The sequence below is a fragment of the Pollicipes pollicipes genome, unplaced genomic scaffold (genome assembly GCF_011947565.3).
Source record: "Pollicipes pollicipes isolate AB1234 unplaced genomic scaffold, Ppol_2.1 Scaffold_4740;HRSCAF=5597_pilon_pilon_pilon, whole genome shotgun sequence".
Lineage (NCBI taxonomy): Eukaryota > Metazoa > Arthropoda > Thecostraca > Pollicipedomorpha > Pollicipedidae > Pollicipes > Pollicipes pollicipes.
In genome coordinates this window covers 26,934,573-26,952,988 of record NW_023596545.1, presented here as the reverse complement: position 1 = coordinate 26,952,988, position 18,416 = coordinate 26,934,573, and the positions used below count along the sequence as shown (strand labels likewise).

The 18,416-nt window shown below is 61.1% G+C and overlaps 1 protein-coding gene across 3 annotated transcripts in view; it reads left to right on the top strand.

Moving 5' to 3' along the window:
- Nucleotides 1-18,416, top strand: part of LOC119099006 (serine/arginine repetitive matrix protein 1) — an 85,814-nt gene extending 67,398 nt beyond the window's left edge. The window contains exons 1-6 of one of the 3 annotated variants that reach the window (XM_037222053.1): nt 673-1,958; nt 6,257-6,418; nt 13,275-13,523; nt 14,901-15,064; nt 15,524-17,585; nt 17,678-17,807. In XM_037222053.1, coding sequence (XP_037077948.1) covers nt 1,137-1,958; nt 6,257-6,418; nt 13,275-13,523; nt 14,901-15,064; nt 15,524-17,585; nt 17,678-17,689 — 3,471 coding nt within the window. In that variant the 5' untranslated portion in view covers nt 673-1,136 and the 3' untranslated portion in view covers nt 17,690-17,807. Of the gene's footprint in view, nt 1-670; nt 1,959-6,256; nt 6,419-13,274; nt 13,524-14,900; nt 15,065-15,523 lie in introns of those variants that run through there. The other 2 variants (XM_037222052.1, XM_037222054.1) reach the window with 2 other exon arrangements.

The following is an 18,416-nucleotide window of genomic DNA, read 5'->3' as shown; positions in this document are numbered from 1 at the left end:
CGGCAAGACGCTGTCGCGCCGCGCCGGCTCGCGCGCGTCGCACTCCAAGATCCGGCGGCCCGACTCGCGCGCCTCGTCCAAGGCGCTCATCCTGCGGCGGCGCGAGTCGGTGCGGAGGGCGAAGCCGGCGGCGCGCGCCACGTCCATCCGCCAGCCGAGCCGCGGCGGCAGCCGACCAGCCTCGCGTGACTCGCAAGGCGCCGCCGGCACGACCGGCACCGCCAAACGAGCGCCGGCCAAGCCCTCGTTCTTCTCGTGGAAGCCCAAACTGACGCTGAAGCGCTCTAAGTCAATGCACGTGAAGAAGGACACGCCGAAGATGCGCGAGATGCGCTTCGGCGACGAGGGTCAGCCGGGGGTGATCATGATGCGCGGCGTGGAGCACAGGCGTGCTGACGGTGGGCCGTCACCGCGGCCATCGCAGTCGGCCGGGACCTCGGGCTTCCGTCGCGAGACGTACGTGTCGTCGATGTCGGCAGCGAACGGCGGCAGCGGCGGCGGCGGCGGCGGCGGCGGCGGCGGCGGGCCGCTGTCGCAAACGCTGCCGCGACCACCGCGCTACCCCGGCAGCCCGGACCGTTCGAAGCGCGCGGCCAGCGTCGACCTGCTGGAGCGGAGGGGGCGGGCGAGCGGCTCGCCGACCGCCAGCCCGCCGCGCTTCAGCAGTCCGCAGCGCATGCGACGTAAGGAGCCGCTGCGCCCGACACGGAGCGTGTCGCCGTTCAAACGGCCGCCCTCCGAGCTGTCGAGCTCGCCGGCGCCGCGCGCGCCTGTCTGGCGCGCCTCGTCCGACGGCTCGCTCTCCGAGACGGTCACCAACCTGTCGGCGCTCTCGGTTGGCGGGCAGGGCCGCGACAGGCAGGGTGGCGCGCGACCGCGGCAGCCCCCCAGGCAGACCGCCAGGGCCCCCCGCGGCAAGGCTAGTGACAAACCCTCTGTGATCGACTTTATCCGGCGGAAGCTGTCGATGAAGCCCAGGGAGAAACCGAATCCGGTGACGGTGAAGCGGCACGAGCGCGCCTCCTCCTCGTCGGCGTCGTCGCCCGAACGTTCGACGCGACAGAGCAGACTGAAGGCGGCCAAATCTCACGACGCGCTCGCAGCCGAGGAGCGCGCGCCGCCGGACGGGGAGACGGATGAGAAGCGGTACCGCTCGCTGCCGCGCGGCAAGCAAAGGAACAGTGGCACCACGCTCTCCCGCAAGCTCTCCAACATGGGTTGGGGGACGCTGGGCCGGTCCCAGGGCTGAGCGCGAGCGCAGCTTCAAGCACGAGCGTGGCGGCGAGGTGCGGCGGGACGAGCCGGCGCTGGCCGGACGCCGGGAGCGGCCAGACCAGGGTGGGCCGAGGGGACCCGGCGCTGGCCGGGCAGAACAGGCGTCTCCCCGTCCCTCACCAAAGCCGGAGATGAACTCGCTGCGCCGCCGGCCGCGCCCGCCGCAGGAAGAAGAGCCGATCCAGCCTATCATCCAGGAGCGGCGCACGCTCTCGCAGCCGTCGCTCTTTTTCCCGCGCGATGAGCCGCCGGCGCCAGAGGAGCCGTTCTCTCTGTACGCCAACATCCCGTACCAGCTGCCGGCGCGGCGGCCGGCGTCGCCGGACGCGCAGCGGGCGCCGGCCACCGCGCTCAAGGCAAAACGGGCCATGTCGCAGCCGAGCCTGCTGGAGCCGAGGCCGGACAGCCCGCCGCTCCGCTCGAGCGCCGAGCGCTCCGACACCGTGTACGCGTACAGCCCACACCGCGAGGCTCACCGCGATGACCAGCGGCCGTCGATGCAGCGTCCGCAAACGCGCACAGTGTGGAGGCCGACCATCACTGTCAAGCGCAAGGGCATCCTCAAGCGGCAGAAGTCGGCGGAGAAGCGAGCCGAGCCGGCTGGTCAGGAGGCGGCGGCGCCGCCGGCGCGGCCGCAGGGCGTCCTGCATGGCATCGCCCACAACATCAGGAGCGTGTTCAAGGTGAGCTCGGTCACCGGCCGGCGGGGACGAGTCGGATCGGGCCGGACCGGTCCCGCGCCAGGAGCGCCGCCGGGGCGCCGCAACGGTGCCCAAGGCCGGCCGCCGCACTCGCCGGCTGCAATGGCCGCTCTCCGCCGGGCGAGGTGGCCGGCGGCGGCGCGATCTCGGCGTGGAAGGTCGCGTGACCTTGCGCGGCAGGTGGTGCTTCGTCTCGGAGCCGGACGCAGGACGGCATTCAGCGGTGTTGTCCCTGTCTTGGGTATCACATCCCTGTCTCGGGTATCACCAGCTGGACGCCGATTCGGCTCGACTTCCACCGGATGTCGTTCGGATCCCGGCTACGAAGGAAACGGCTGGCCGGAAACGGAAAAGCGCGGTGTGTCGGCGTGCTCTGACGAATCATACAACGGGAACGTGGCACCGAGATTCAAGTTAATTAAGACGGAAGAGTGCCGTCTGATGGGGTACTGCGTACATGCCCCGACCACGGCGCGACGGGGGTGTAGCGCTGATTACCATCTCGGGGCGGGTCCTGACCCCGGCGTCATCACGCCACCTGTTATCTCCAGGAAGCGAAGTTTCCAGCGCGCGGCACGCCCTCTCTCGCTGCAGCGGCCGACGTGGCCGTGTGACGTCACTGGCGAGGCGCCGCCATGGAGCGGGGGCCTGCAGCCAGCAGCCGCACCGGCTGACTCGTGCACTGAGTCCGGCCGGGGCTGGACAGCTGACAGCTGGCGGGACACTGGCGAGATGTGCCCCCTCCCCCTGACGGGGACTGGTCCGGCCGGGGCTGGACAGCTGACAGCTGTCGGGACACCGCCGAGATGTGCTCCCTGCCCCTCACGGGGACTGGTCCGGCCGGGGCTGGACAGCTGACAGCTGGCGGAACACTGCCGAGATGTGCCCCCTCCCCCTCACGGGGACTGGTCCCGGACGGACCGGTCGTCGCCCGGCGCGTCGTCTGAGCCTCGTCCGCCGGAGATTGTCTCCGCCACGGTCCGGGGGCCGCCACCGGCCGGTCATTCAGCGCACGCCGCGGCCGGCAAACACTCGCCCACGCCGGACGCCCGATCGCATATGCAACGGGGAAAGAGCATTATAAAGAGCCGGCCGCGCTATCACCGGCCCGGATCGGCAGGCGCGGTTTTCGGCCGTTCGCGTCGTCTGCCAGTCACGCGATGCGCTGCGCGAAGCCGGCGCGGCCCTCGGATCCGGCTGCAACTGGGGCGCTGCTGGCGCGCTGACAGGCGACCACGGCCTGTCACCGCCACTGCACAGACGGCGCCGGTCGATCACGTGTGAACGTGGGGCCGCGCGTGCGGTGGGGGTGGGGGCGTCGGTTATCCACGCTATGCCAGCTGCGGGTGCAGCCGTGGGCGTACGGCCGTGGACGTGGGTGTGGGAGGTCATATTGTGGGGAGGAGGGGGGGGGGGGGGGGGTCAGTGCGAACTCGGATGTGAAAGCCGTGGCAGGATTGCCAGAGGGAGGAATCGGTCGGCAGCTGACTGAAAGACGTGGAAATAAGAAACACCGCTGTACCGTACTAGCCTGGTGTTCTCGGCTAAAAGAGCCATGCCTCCACTTAAACATCTAAGTAGTTCCTGCGAGAACCAAGAAAACTATCTCGACACGCAGATTTGGACGGTAGTTTTGACTTCATCCTGTTATGGGAGCGGTTGCCGCGCTGCGGTACGTTGGGTATCTGCATATTCGGGTAGGTGCACGGTAAGTCTCAATTTCACAGGTTCTCTGTACTTCGCCGCCATTGATGTTAAGTCCTTCAGGCACGCATTCGGGGGCGCTTCCAGGCGAGCTTGCTGCCTCACCCACTGCTTAGATGGGATCAGGCGATTAGGGCCCGTGCACGACCTGCAAACTTGTTTTCGTCTTTCGCGGAGATCTTTATGAAGGGAGGGACAGGAAATAAGCTCGCTGTAGGCACGCAGGTGGTGCCACGGCTGATGCAGGGTCGTGCAGAGTGCCTGGACCACGAGGGCTATATTAACGAGCCCTTCGCCGAAAGCCGGCCCGCCAAGCACTGCTCGTAAACGTACTGCTGAGTCTATTAGATGGCTAACTTGGAGTCGCTGAGTGGCTGTACCTGCTCGGCAGATTCGGTCCTCCTCTTGTTCCTCTGACATCTCTGCCTCTGCACCGCCTGGGTGTCGGCCCGAGATGGTGCCGCGCGCACTCTGACCCCGGGACGTGACTGTGGTTGGCCGGCCTCAACAGCGCACGCGCTCCACAGCTGGCGGGCAGCCCGGCCGAGGGCAGCAGCTACCGCACAGCTCCGATGCATGTCAGGCGGGCGCACGAGCGGGTGAGAAGTCGAGCTCTGGCGCGATTGCATGACATTGCGTGCGAGCGTATCCTGTCTGAAGGTGGAGGATAGTCTGAGGATCGTGCGTTCTCGCCGCTCTTGTCGAATGGTCCCGCGGACTTCGGCACCTGTCCTGCAGGCAGACACCAATGCGGCGCACTGGACTTTGGCTCGGGCGTGCGGATGCGACCGCTTTTCTGTCCCAGCCCGGATCCAGGGCGTGGTCTGTTTCTGCCGTGCACGTGGCTCGGCAAGTGCAAGTCATCGACTGCGCGCTGGTATAAACCTCACCGAGTGTGTGCAGAACCATCCATGACATATTGTTGTGGCAGCGTCCCACAGTTTTTCTTCTTTACCTCCGCCTTTCCGCCTATGGTCAGTTGGACCGGAGCCACAGGTGCGCTTTCTCCCGCCCCCCCCCCCCCCCCCCCCCCCACATGCCGGTGGTTTCTGTTCGGACTAGAACCGGTCTACCTTTGTGCGCCCCAGCCTGACATCACTCTGAGGTCAGGTCACCTACCGCTGCTGCTTGAGGCACGCTCGGTCTCACCCGGCCAGTCGGAGACGTACCGCGTCAGGTGCATGAGTCACCGTGCCAGGAATGGGGAGGATTGAATGACTCGCGCGAGTTCTTGGATCTTGGAAAGAGCGCACAGCCGGCTGCGCCGTGGAAGGTGTGAGAGCTAGTTTCACTGTATCTTAAAGCATGGGACATCACAGCGCATTTTAAACTATCATCAGGCGGTTTCTTCGAGTAACTTTTGAGATATTCGCCATTAAATGTAGAAAGCTTTGAAATGTTAAACTATTGCTATTCTGAGCGGCATCTCATGGCATGAAGACATTTTTTTGGAACTGCAGACTCGGGGTGTCAGGGACATATATACGAGTTTCATCACCACGCGTATTTCGTTAATTGTCATCGTATCCAAACGAGGGCAGATCCAAGAAAATGTGTGAGGACTCGGTATGTTCCCTCCCAAGATGTAGGAAAGTTCCTTTGGTTTCGTTTTTTTTGGCTCGTTTTCGTTGAACGCTTGCGCCGCATTTGAGGCTTATCCCCACAAACGGATGAGTGCAGCGTCTTCCCGAGATCATACACTGGATTCGTCGCTGCACCTGGACAAAGCTAATGATGGCACAAAGTAAACGACTGAAAGGATTTTTTCAGTATGTTTACTTTTTTACCTATGACGGTCACACTGGCCACAGCTCGCATGCTAAGCCCACTTTTGCATGCACGGTCTATAAAAAATTGATTTTAGCAGCATGCTTTGCAAAACGGCGGTGATGGTTCCCTGACGAGTAATTTTTGCTTCCCAATATGACGCTTCTGGATATTTTGTATTGTGCCATGACCTATAACTTGTTTTAGGACGCCGCACAACGTTATGCCTTCGGACATGGAGGTTCTTTACACCTCGCATCGCTGTTTTCCTCTGGCTATCGTTCTTTGGAGCGGTAATAAAACACACAGCCTTGCTGCGTCCTGAAGCACCCTACTGTTTGTTAACTAAGGTACAAAGGTTTATTATAAAGTACGAAAAGTTGGTACTTGTGGCAAGTATGTCACAGTGGTAGGAACAATTAAATAAAAGATAGCGTGACATGGCATTTGTGGCATTTATATCGTTGTTCTCACGTACATACTGTGACTTAAGCTTATTCTGCTAAGACCGTTGATTTCGTCCATGTAGGTTGGTTCATATACAATTATGCCGAGAGCGTACACAAATGTTAAACTGACATTTAAGTCCTGTCTTCGGCGTGAATACCACTTCGTACTTTCTATCTACACAGATGTTTCAACCTGGCGTTTGTGAGGTTAATTCGCGGACGCCATCGTCCTGCAGACCGTATATAAGCATATGAAATTAGTCCTTTCGTCAACGACTTCCAGGAATCCCGCTTTATCTACCACGCATACCGGCGTCCTGCATCCCACGTGACTTAGTCTGCATTCCCCGTTGTCCACAGCACCGCAAGAACGGTGACGACCGGGTACCGGAGGGCTATGTGGCCATTCCGGGGGGCGCCGTCGTCTCCGAGCGCTTCACCAACATCACCAACACGCACGAGGAGAAGGACGACGTGCTGGAGGAGGAGGAGGTGCACCACCTGGGCAACTACACAAACGAGGTCAGTCTCGTCCTTCCGGCAACCGTCCACGAGAGGTCGGTCTCGGTCACCCGTGCGCCGGTCCGCCGCCGATCCGGTCCGTGCTGCGGGTGCTGGCATTTGATACTCTCGAACAGTAAAGCAGAGATGATATGGAATTTTTCCTGGACGCGCGGCACCGAAATGGTAAAATGCATCGTGAGATATAACCATGGTGGCGTGCTGAAATATACACACAAAGAACTTCAGGGCACTGGATATTTTTACGGTCTGGCAAAGCCGCGTGTCACGCGCAGCCCTGGTGAGCTGCTATGTTAAGTGTTTCGCGGAACGTCAATTAGAACCAACTTGCGTGCAGAGGGTCATACATCGTTAAACTGCAAATGCTCGACGCGTCTGTTATCTGTAAGTGTTATCCGTCTGTTATCCCGTAAATGTGTCATAGCTGTCGTTTTAAAGACAGAGGGAAGGAAGTGAATACGCAGTCGTTTCGCGCCAAATCAGTGCAGAAACGAATGCATGGGAAAAGTTAAGGTAAGGTGTGCTGTTGTTAAGTTGCTACATGCATAAGGAGCCGATGCATGTACCAACTGCGTGATTGTGGGGCGGTAAGTCCTGTTTCTAGTATGATATCTTATATCCCTTACAGATGGCTGTAATTTGAAAGCATCATATAGTCTCTATCAGTGGCTAATTTGTCAAAATTGCACGATGAGGGTAACAGTGCGAATTTGTGGAGACTTGAAAATAGCATAGTATTGCAATACTATTGTGCGCATTTTGGATCGCTTCCTAACAATGAGCTTTTCTTTACTTTTTACTTTTCTAACGTGGAAAGATTCTTTGATTTTTCTACGGTTCTGCGTCTTTCAGGACAGCGTCATGTGTACTTACGAGGAGGAAACAAGCCGATTTTGCTCGATCTTTCCATTCTGAAATCCTTTCACATAAGTGCGCCAGCTGGACTAAGTTGCCGTTGGTTTCGAGATCATACGACGCAAATCAAAAGCGCTGAGACTCGCAGTTCCGCTTTATGAAATTGGACCCGGCATATGCTGAGCCAAAGAGCCATGCTTCATATTCCATTCAGATGCTCCTTGCCCTGTGTTTTTGCGACGAGGGTACGGCTATCCCGTGGAGACCTGAGCGGCACACACCGCAGTACCACCAGTTCTTAGAGCTGGCGGGCATGACGGAGACCTGAGTTGTGCACACTAGACTATCACCAAATTCGTGACGGGGAGCCGCGGGCCGACTGGCGCGGGCAGCAGCACGGCCAGGGGTCCGGGGTGCACCACGCCTAAGAGTTACGGTATGAGTCGCAGAAAACAAAATCGGCGTGACTTCAAAACAATGCGTTCAAAGTCTGTCGTCTTTTGGCATGCATGCGCTGGCCAGTCTTCACCGAATGGTCGTCTATTTATATCGGGCCCCCACGCTGAACTCTCCAGCCATGCGCGCTGGACGCGCCCTTGGCGACGCCCGGTCTCGACTGGGACGTGACGCCTGTCGGGCTGTGGCTGCGGTCGGGCCTCGACCCGAGACGTGACACTCATGCGCCTGTCTCGCTCTGGATTCAGCGGCGGTAGCTGGCGACAGCGCGGGCCGCCGTCCAAACGGTGCCGTTACATGTCGCCGCCCCTGCACGCTCACCGCGCGGCCGCAGCTCACCAGATTAGGCAGTGTCGGCGCACGAGCTCGCAAACAGGCCTGCTGTCTGGCCTCCGGCCACCGGCAGCTTCCATTCAGGGCGGGGTCTGCGGTGATCAAAACGAACGCGGATTTTTGTTTTCGCTTGAGCTGGCAGAGCATCGTGGGAAAATTAGCGTTAGAAGTGGGATTCAGTGACCCTGGGGTCGTTACGGGCCAGCAAGCTCACACTTTATTTCGATGACTGGATCATTTGCAGTACCAAAAAGGTCAGAATCAGCAACGCACATAATTTTACACGGGCATTGAGCGACTAAGTACTCTGGTTTGGGGAGTCGGGTGTAGTATCTGCCCGCTGATCAACCCATAAAATGCAACGCAGCAGCTGGCAGATTTATCTATGTGGGACTCACTGCGTGGGCAGGAATCAGCGCCGACCCAAAACAGCTGATGGGGCCGAGATAATGGCCTCCGCTGCTGGCGTGACGTCTCCGAAGTGCCGCTGCAGACACGGACTGGTTTATTTTCACCACGTGTCATTGACCACGCCTTATTTGGACGACTCGAGTGCCTTTCGGGGTCCACCCTTCTTCGAAAGTTAGCGGTACCAGCAAGGAGAGGCTAGCGTTCGGACAACAGGACCTGGCTCGGCAGGGAGCTCAGGGCGTCGGTGTGTCAAATGAGGCACTGTCGCCGCGGCTCGAGGTCATATCCAAGCGCCCAGTACGTCCCAGTCAGCTAATCCCTGCAGTGCGATTCCTCATTTGGATGGCTTAATTTCCAGTCCGTTGTGGCAATCTGTTCAGCCTAATAAGTGGCCGTGGCAAGTGGAGCCAATAAGCTGTGAAACGAAGTCTTAGTCTGAATGGTGCAGCGACAACGCCAGCGTTCGCAGCTGGCAGGAAAGGGTTGCCATTGCGCCAAGGCAAGGTCATCGTTGCAGCAGGACAGGACCACTTGAACTGCCGCAGCAAGGACAAGGTTACCATCGCGCCAGGGGGGACCACTATCACGACAGGATAAGGTCACCATCGCGACAGAACGTCAGCACCGCGGCGGCGCACGGTCACCGCAGCAGCATGCGAGAATCACCTCTGCAACAACGAGGACAGGGTCACCAGAGAAAACGTCTTTCCCACCAACCAGCATTGACAGAAGCGCTCAAGCAACAGCTGCACCCCAGCCGGAGCCCCTGAGGAGGCCGCAGACCTCTCGCCGTGTGTCGCCACTTCTCCGCCAGGAAATGCTTGCTCGTGTCGGTGGTTCGTCCGCGGCCGCGGCGCAGCGAGGGGCGCCGACCGGCCCGCGTCGCCCACGCGCCCGCGGGACTCAGTGACGTCATGGGCAGACCGCCGCCCACGCTGTCGGACGCCGGCCTGCGCCCGGTGACGTCACCGTAGCCAGCTGACGGCGCGGCGATTGTTTGCGGCCGGGCAGGTTGGCGCGGCCGCCGGCCTTGGACCGGGCTGGGAACTGGGCTTCTCGACCGCCATATGTCATGGGCGCCATGCAATGTGGGCCGTTGGAGCCTGTTTGTCGCTCCGGGCCGCCAGCTGTGGTGATCGCACAGAGCAAATGACGGTTTCGCTTGGTGATAACGGGCAGGTTCCGTCACGTTCGGTAATCAGAGGCTGTGTGGTGCACGCGCGGGTCAGGTTCGTCGGATGTGAGTCACCACGCGGCGCCACTGGGGCGCCGGACCGGCTTGGCTTAGCCGCCGCGACAACCGATTTGACTGGTGCTGCGATCCCACGCCAGCTGCTGTAAGAGCGCAACGTACCCGCCACCTCACCGGAATGTGGCACCGACGCGCCCCGGCAGGCAGGGCGCCGGCAGCCGAGGGCGCCTCCGAGGGCGCCTCGGCGGTCACGGGCAGCGACAAAGACGGGCAGCTGTGCTGTTCTCTTGCCCGCTTTGCTGCAGGCCGGCGCCTTTGCAGCCGCCTTCACCCGGCTTGACCATGGGTGGCACCGCAATAGAACCGGTTTGCGGCACTCGCAATCCGTGAATCGAATCATTCGAGCCCAGTTGAGCTTGCGGGCTCCACGCCAATCCGCCCGGGCTGGTGCGGACTGGCCGCATGAGGACGCCGTGGTGGACGGACACCTGGGGCGCCGCGGTGGACGGACACCTGGTGCACCGCGGTGGACGGACACCTGGGCGCCACGGTGGACGGACACCTGGGGCGCCGTGGTGGACGGACACCTGGTGCGCCGCGGTGGACGGGCACCTGGTGCGCCACGGTGGACGGACACCTGGGCACCACGGTGGACGGACACCTGGTGCGCCGCGGTGGACGGACACCTGGCGCCATGGTTTACGGACACCTGGTGCGCCACGGTGGACGGACACCTGGGCGCCACGGTGGACGGACACCTGGGCGCCACGGTGGACGGACACCTGATGCGCCGCGTTGGACGGACACTTGGTGTGCCGCAGTGGACGGACACCTGGTGCGCCGCGTTGGACGGACACTTGGTGTGCCGCAGTGGACGGACACCTGGTGCGCCGCGTTGGACGGACACTTGGTGTGCCGCAGTGGACGGACACCTGATGCGCCGCGTTGGACGGACACTTGGTGTGCCGCAGTGGACGGACGCCTGGTGCGCCACGTTGGACGGACACCTGGTGCGCCGCGTTGGACGGACACTTGGTGTGCCGCAGTGGGCGGACACCTGGTGCGCCGCGTTGGACGGACACCTGGTGCGCCGCGTTGGACGGACGCCTGGTCCACCGCGTTGGACGGACACCTGGTGCGCCGCGTTGGACGGACACTTGGTGTGCCGCAGTGGACGGACACCTGGTGCGCCACGTTGGACGGACACCTGGTGCGCCGCGTTGGACGGACGCCTGGTCAGCCGCGTTGGACGGACACCTGGTGCGCCGCGTTCGAGGATCACCTGCACTGCCATAGGTTTGCAGCGAAGGACAGCGGCCGTCTCGGAGTCTGGCGAACGGCTGGTGCTGAGATCGGAGCAGCTGCCAACTCGGCCGCCGCCGCTCAGATCCACCTGAGGCCAGATGTCGGCGGACAGTGGAGGACAGCGGACTGCTCAGACGCTGGTCCGCTTTTACCGGTGTTGGTGGTGTTCCTGCCTCGTCCTGGATAGAACTGGAACATATGCATAACTATAGACATCGGAATACGTACATATCGGAGGTGTAGTTTCCTATGCAGTTGGGGGGCCTCAGCCCCCCGCCCTTCCCCCTCAACTTGGACTCTAGCCCCCCCCCCCCCACACACTACGCTTTGGGAGGAAAGTGGGCCAAATCTGGGGGGAAACTTGTTCGTTGACGTATTTTTGGGTTTGCTGGGTCATTCTTCACTGTCCAGACCCCGACTCATGTTGTCCAACCATGTCCGTGATATATATATCTATATCTATATCTATATATATATATATATATATATATATATATATGTATGTACGTCATGAATATAACTTGAAAGTATTACCGCAACAACGACCTTTGCTATATTCCAAGCTGTGTGACGTTCTATATATGTATATATATATATATATATATATATATATATATATATATATATATATATGTATGTATGTATACATTCACAGGTGTGTATATAGTACCTGGGTATATTGGTGGATCACAGCCAAGAGCATTCTGATGGTGATGTACTCAACATAATGTCCATAATTCACGTGTACCTACCCCCTCGACCAATTCAATGTACAATGCGAAGGCTGGAGTGCTGCAAAACACGGTTTCAATGAATTTTCCGCGCTGTTGCGTCCTCCACAAAATGGTATGAAGCCTCGCTAATCTGCTTAGGCCAGCCTGTGCATGCCGCTGCCGAACCGCGTCCACTCCCACCCTCCTTTCTCCTGGTGGTAAGGCAAAAGGTCGAACCCGGGAGATCATGCACGCTGTCTTGGCTGGTGCCGCGGGCTCCCGCCGACACACAGCCAGCGACTGCCACCGTTGCGTAAAGCGACCGGTTCGATTCTGGTGCCCGCCGGTCGATCACGACTGCCACTGCTGCTTGCACAACTCCCCATAGACCGGCTCTGGGGTGGGTCGTGGACAGCGTTGCCAAACAGTCGTCGAACGGTAACAGCGCGATATCATCTGTGCCGGCCGACGGCCGTAGTGCTGTGTGTTCGAGTTCAGGCGGTGCAACTTCGGGCGAGCGAGCGGGAGAGCGGGTCGTGTGGTGAATGGGCTGAAGCCCCGTGACGACCACGGCCGTCCTCTTGTCAGGAGCTTGTTAACATGGCTGTGGTGTGTCGCAGTCATTCGGTGACTCGTAAAAGTACGCGGGCTCGAAGGCACTGGCATGAGTCAGCTGTGGGATGAGCTTTGCCCACACCGTCACCTGCGGCTTCCCGTATGAATATGTCCGGATGTATAGCATATAACGGAACATACATTCGGTGTTATGGCAGAACACGCTGCGCCAAGAATGCTGGCCTTATGACAAAAATATCGTTGCATCGGTAGGTAAACGTGTTTCCAAGACCAGAGATACATGTGTTAATGTCCTTTTAGCGTTTGCTCACAGAGCATTTCAAATTAATTGTGGGCTTTCGCTCTTAAAGGGAACGCGATCTGTTCTGTCGTTGATCGTGGTCGGTGGTTGAAACAAATACCTGAATGTTACCACCACTGGATCGTGACGTGGGCAGAGAACTTTAAGCCGTGGGCTCAGAATGACGTCATCTCGCGCACTGTCTTCAACTTACAGGTAAAGCCGATGCTTCAGGATGTTATTAGTCACACCGATTTTTAATTTCAGCATCTTAGGTGGCAACGATCGTAGGCACGAGGGAAATGGAATCTTCCCAAAAGTCTGTTGACCCATTTCATTATAAAATAAGTTCCTGTCGTGAATAATCATAGGCTTCGTAAAATATGTTCACGTAAAACGTGAGGATGTCTCCCCTTGCTTCCTCCCTTCCCTAGCCTTTGCTGGGCTCTCACGGCTCATGTTCTGCTATCACGACCGAGGGTGCAGCCTGCTGCGTTTCTCTCCTCCAAACCAGAAGTCCTCCCTATCGTAGTTTGTCTCGTGAAATGTCCGATGGCTGCAACTCTAGGTTTCCCAGCTGTTGCGTCATCCGTGCCCTCTTGGCCGAGGTGACTGGTGCCCGCAAAACTCCTGACCGGTCCATATCACGAGCTTCGCGTCCCTTGCTTTCCCCGCGTCCGGGTCCGTCTAACCTCTTGCCGCCTGTTGTCTGATCTCCACGCCTCTCCGCCGCAGGAGGTATCCAGGGCCGTCCGCGACGGTGACGACGCCCGCGCGCTGGTACGTCAGCGTGCCGGCTCGGGCCACTCGGGCCAGCTGGTGGACCCCCGCAGCGGGCAGCGGCGTGTCGTCCACCAGTCGGGCAAAACGTGGAGAACGGTGGACACCGAGGACATTCACGAGAAGACGCATCAGGACGAACACGGCGAGCTCATCACAGAAACGGCGCGCACCCATCAGCAGGAGCAGTTCAACAACGTGCAGGTGCGAATCAGCGAGAGCAGATCAGTAGGGCGCGAGAGGGTTTTATATAGAACGAGGAGGTTGACACCATGCACTGACATCACGTGCTGCATTTGGTCATGATACGCTGGTAGGACACCGGATTAACTGTTCATGAACCAGTCCAATTGCAGTGCGCACTATCCGCTCAATTACAGATAGCGCACTAAGATAGTGTCAGGTAACTTTAAAAAGCCCCCACCAGTAGCTTGGTTGGATTGGCTGCGTGATGAGCTCGTTAGAAGCGTGCTGTGGTCTTCTATCGAAAATTCAAGCCGCAGCATGGTGCCCAGTGTCGTTTCCTCCAGTTGTGTACACAAGTGCTCATGCATAAAGCATGAGGCCGCATATCACGAGTGGGGCCTCTCACCTCGCATTTACTCTTCTGACATTTATCCAGGGTCAAGAACCGGCGCCTGTTTTGATTGTCTTACGCGCCTGTTTTCGCGGATGACGGCATTAATCGCCCAGCGGAAGCCTTCCGCACATCCTTCGGTAAACACCTCGTACAGATGCTCGGCTGCTAGCGGGGCGCGAGGCCGGTAAATCCCACACCTGCACAGCGTGCCCACTGCTAGTTCCAGTGGCACCTGCACCCAGCGTGCAATTTCGAGACATACCCCTCGCGATCACACCTGCCACTGAGCCCAGGGTGAGGCTGCGGCGACCTGCGGTGGCTCGGTTAGCCACCAGCCGAGAGCGGCCCCGCCGGACGGTGCCGGCGCCGCCGGAGCGCTCCTGCGACGCTCGGGAGCGGCAGCAGACGGGCTTCGCTCGGACCGGGGAGAGCCGCTTCCCGATAACGCCATTGTCTGCATCGCGTCCGCACACCGGCGCGCGATTACACACGCACAAATCAACGGCGCGGACGGCGTCCGACTCACGACGGGCGCCAGCGCTGTCAAAACAAAACAGGCCCGAGAACCGGCCGTCCGACCGAAGCGCAGACAGACTGGGCGATAGAAGTTTCGGATGCGCATTGATGCCTTCTTAATGCACGAATCTGAGTGCTCTCCGTGATCAGAGTTTTAAACTGCTTCACCGTTTCTCGGGACCGTTTCTCGTTCCCTTTTCCATTAATATCAGAGCCGAACTTGGCGCAAGCTGAGCCTGGCAAATCCTTACAAAACAGCCATCAGTTACAAAACCAAACGTCATCAATCATCGTCATCTGTTGCGAGCAGACAGTGGGCACGCAAGCAGCAGCACAAGCCCAAGTCACGTCGGCGGGCGGCAATGGCGCAGTGCACAGCACTGGCCCTTGCGAAGCTGATCGTTGGTCCATCTGTTCTCCCGCGTCTCGTGTGCACCGTCGCCCGCCCGTCTAACCCCTCATCTCGTTTCGTCTCGCCTCGCCAGGTGCCGGACGACGGCTCCGGCCTCCGCGATGGTGAGGTGCAGGAGGCGGTGCGCTCCTCCAATCACAACCGACGTCACGTCAAGGATGTCGACATGCTGGAGTACTACTCCATCCCCAAGGGCGGCCGGCTGGCTGACGGCATCAAGCTGGGAGAAGGGCTCAGGTAGGACAGCCACAGTCCCGTGAGAATTCCGACGGGAAAGGAGCAATGGGCTGTGGCAGCTCTTCGCAGCACCCCTTTCTGTCGGATGGGAATTTAGCTATGTTGCCAAGCAGGATTGATTAAATCTGCAGCCTGCGGCTTGAGATCTTTTCTAGGTGCTCTGGCATCCTGACTCTCCAAAACCAGGGTCTAGCGGATTACTGGGCTAGTTGCATGTCCCGCCCCCTCCCCCTCCCCAGCGGCGGTCTAATTAGAAGAAGTGGGACACCATTTTGCCAGCTAGCTGGCGCCTGATGCTCACAGCATGATGTCATCGACAGTGCATGGGATGGTTTCAGCATGTAGTGGAATGTGCACCGGCCGGTGGTAGGCGAATGCCCTAGTCACGCGGGTGCGCTCCACGAAGCGTGCCCTGAAAGTGTAGAGTTCGTCAGCACTGACCGACTCTCTCGTCCCCAGATACGTCCAGGAGAACGTCGAAGAGGACCGCGAGGGGGACGACAACATTGAGAGCCTCTCAGAGCGCATGCGGCAGCTGAGGCAGCTCGGCTACAAGCCGGAAGGACAGGCGCTGGCAAAGACACCAATCGAGTACCAGGAGGAGGAGAAGACGCGCCGCAAGGAGACGCACAAGTGGCTCGAGTCGCATTTCGGCAGCGAGTCGGGCGGCTCGCAGAGCTCCGAGGAGGGCGAGCCGCGCGGCGGCGGGCGGGATGAGGTGGACCGCCGTCGTGAGTTCAGCAGGTACGAGTTCCAAAAGAGCTCCGGCACATCGAGGAAGGGCGACATGCCGTCCGGCGCGACCAGCTGGGAGCGCAGCAAGGAGGTGAAGGAAACGCCCGAGAAGACGTACATCAAGGAGACCAGGCACGGCCCGCACGGCGACTTCGAACGTGTGCAGGTGCTGCCCCCCGGCTCGCCGATGGGTCGCCGCATGAGTAAGACGTCCACCGAGACGCGCACGGAGGTGGAGGAGGACCCCATCTTCAGCAGCAAGTTCAGCTCGGGCAAGCCACGCGGCGCTGGCGTGCGCTTCCAGCCGTCGAGCCCGGAGCGCCGGCGCGCCGAGACACTGGGCCTGTCACCGCCTACGCAGTCGCCGCCGCCGCCGCCGCCGCCGCGGCACCGCCGCAAGGGCCGCGACACGTTGTCTCCGCAGCGCGCGCCGCCGCCCGACAACCACTACGCCAGCGCGCCGATCCGTGAGCAGTACGAGCGTGACGTGACGCCCGGCCGCGCCGCCGAGTACCGGCACGAGGTGCGCGAGTCGCGCGGGTCGCACTCCTCGCCGCGTCGTCACCGGCGCGACCACGACGACGGCCGCCGCGGCGAAGAGCGGCGTGGTGAGCCGCAGCGCATGGTCAAGGAGTACCACTTCCGCAGCAGCGAGAGCCCGCGCGGCTCGGGCCACACGCCGTCGCGGGACGGCACGCCCGGCCGCTACGAGCACCGCGAGCAGCGGCACGGGTCGCGCCACGACTCGTACAGCACGGACGAGCGCGACGGTCACGACAGCGCGCGCCGCCGCCACTACGACGACTACTACGCGCGGCGCGACCGCACGGCCAGCACGGACGAGCTGAGCAGCAGGCGGCGGCCGGCGGCCACCGGCAGCGACTCGGAGCGTCGCGTGCGCTACCAGACGGACGCGTCGCGCCACCACCGCAGCACCGACCAGCTGGACCGTTACGCGTCCGAGGAGCGTCGGTACCCGCCGACGCGCGCGCCCTTCGACGGCGGCCGCGCGCAGACGCTGCCACGCAAGCCGCGCGACTTTCCGCCGTCGCCGGTGGCGCGGCCGCCGGACGCCACGCGCTTCGGCGGCAGCATGATCAACGTGTCGCTGAAGAACCAGATGCGCGGGGGACCGGGCGCGCCGCAGAAGCCGGCCCGCTCGCCGGTGCAGCGCAGCAATAGCCTGTACTCGAAGGAGGCGCCGGAGGGACGGCGCTCCAACCAGGCGTATAGCGTCGGCCTGAAGAGCCCGGACATCATCTCGAAAATCCAGCGCACGGCGAGCATGCGTCGCGGCGAGCAGGCCGAGCCGGGCCGCGGCCGGCCTGAGGACGAGCGGTACCGAGCCAGCGCCGAGCACGAGGTGCTCTCGTCGCTCACCTCGTCCTCGTCGCGCTCGTACCCGCGCTCGCCGACTGCCAGGAGCCGGCCGCTCCCAGCGTCCACGCCGCATCAAGGCGACGGCAAGAAGGACACGTTCATGCGCGGCCTGATGAAGAACGCGCCCGAGCTTTACAGCGTGCTGCACGACAACGAGCGCAAGGACAGCAAGACGCCGTCGCCGCGGCCCGGTCGGTCGCTGACGCCGCCGCCGCCGCTGGAGCGCGTGCGCTCGCCGCCCTCTCCCGTGCCGCTGCGGCCGGCCGGACACTCCACGCTGGCGCCGGGGTACCGACGGACAGAGCGGCTACGCGGCGAGGAGGATGCGCTGCGGGATAGCCGCTCGTCTCACTCCTATACGCCGGAGGACGCCTACAGGTCCGGCGAGCGGACCAACGTCGTCAAGGTGAATCTGCAGCCGAGCATGTCCCGTCGCGGGTCACGCGACTCCCCGCCTGGCGCGCTGAACGGCTCCGCTAACACGCCCTCCCATTACAGGTGCAACGATGAGATTTACACGAGTCCGACGCGGCGCGAGGCGCAGCGCTGGCCGTGGCCGGAGCGGGAGGCGGCCGGCGCCGGCGGCTCGGAGCCGGGCCGGAGCCGGCGCGGCTCCGCCGGCAGCTCCAGTTCGGCTCGGCTCGGCGGGAGCTCGACGGAGCCGGGCTCCCCGCTCCGCCGGCGGCACCGCCGGCCCGAGCCGTACCCGGACTACGAGGCGACTCACAAGGGCGGCGCAGTAGTGATCGAGATCCGCGACTGGGAGCGCGGCTGGTCCCCGGCCGCCGCACCAACATGAGTGACATCTAGTGAGCCGGTCCCGAAGTTCTGGATCGGCAGACTGCCGCCGTTTTCAGCGGCAGCGTCCCGGACAGCGACAGCGCCGCCACGGGGACTCTGGCAGAACGATCCGCCGTGCATAACAGGAACGAACGGGAGCCTAGCATAATAACTGTCGCGTGCCAATATAGTGCTTTCTTGTACTGACCGTCCAACTGTGACAGACATGTGATTCTGCTATGTGTGTGTAAATAGGTGTAGCGTCAATGTAAACCCTAGGAGTATTTAACTCGGCCACTGCTGCTGGGTCCCTGTCGGGCTGGACACCACCGCTTACCAGCGGCATGGTCTGTAACCGCTTCGATCGCATTAACGACCGTACCGCTGCCGCCGCCGGCGCCTAATCACAGAGCCTGCCATGTCATCTAACCACGTGTAAATAAATGGGTGAAATGTC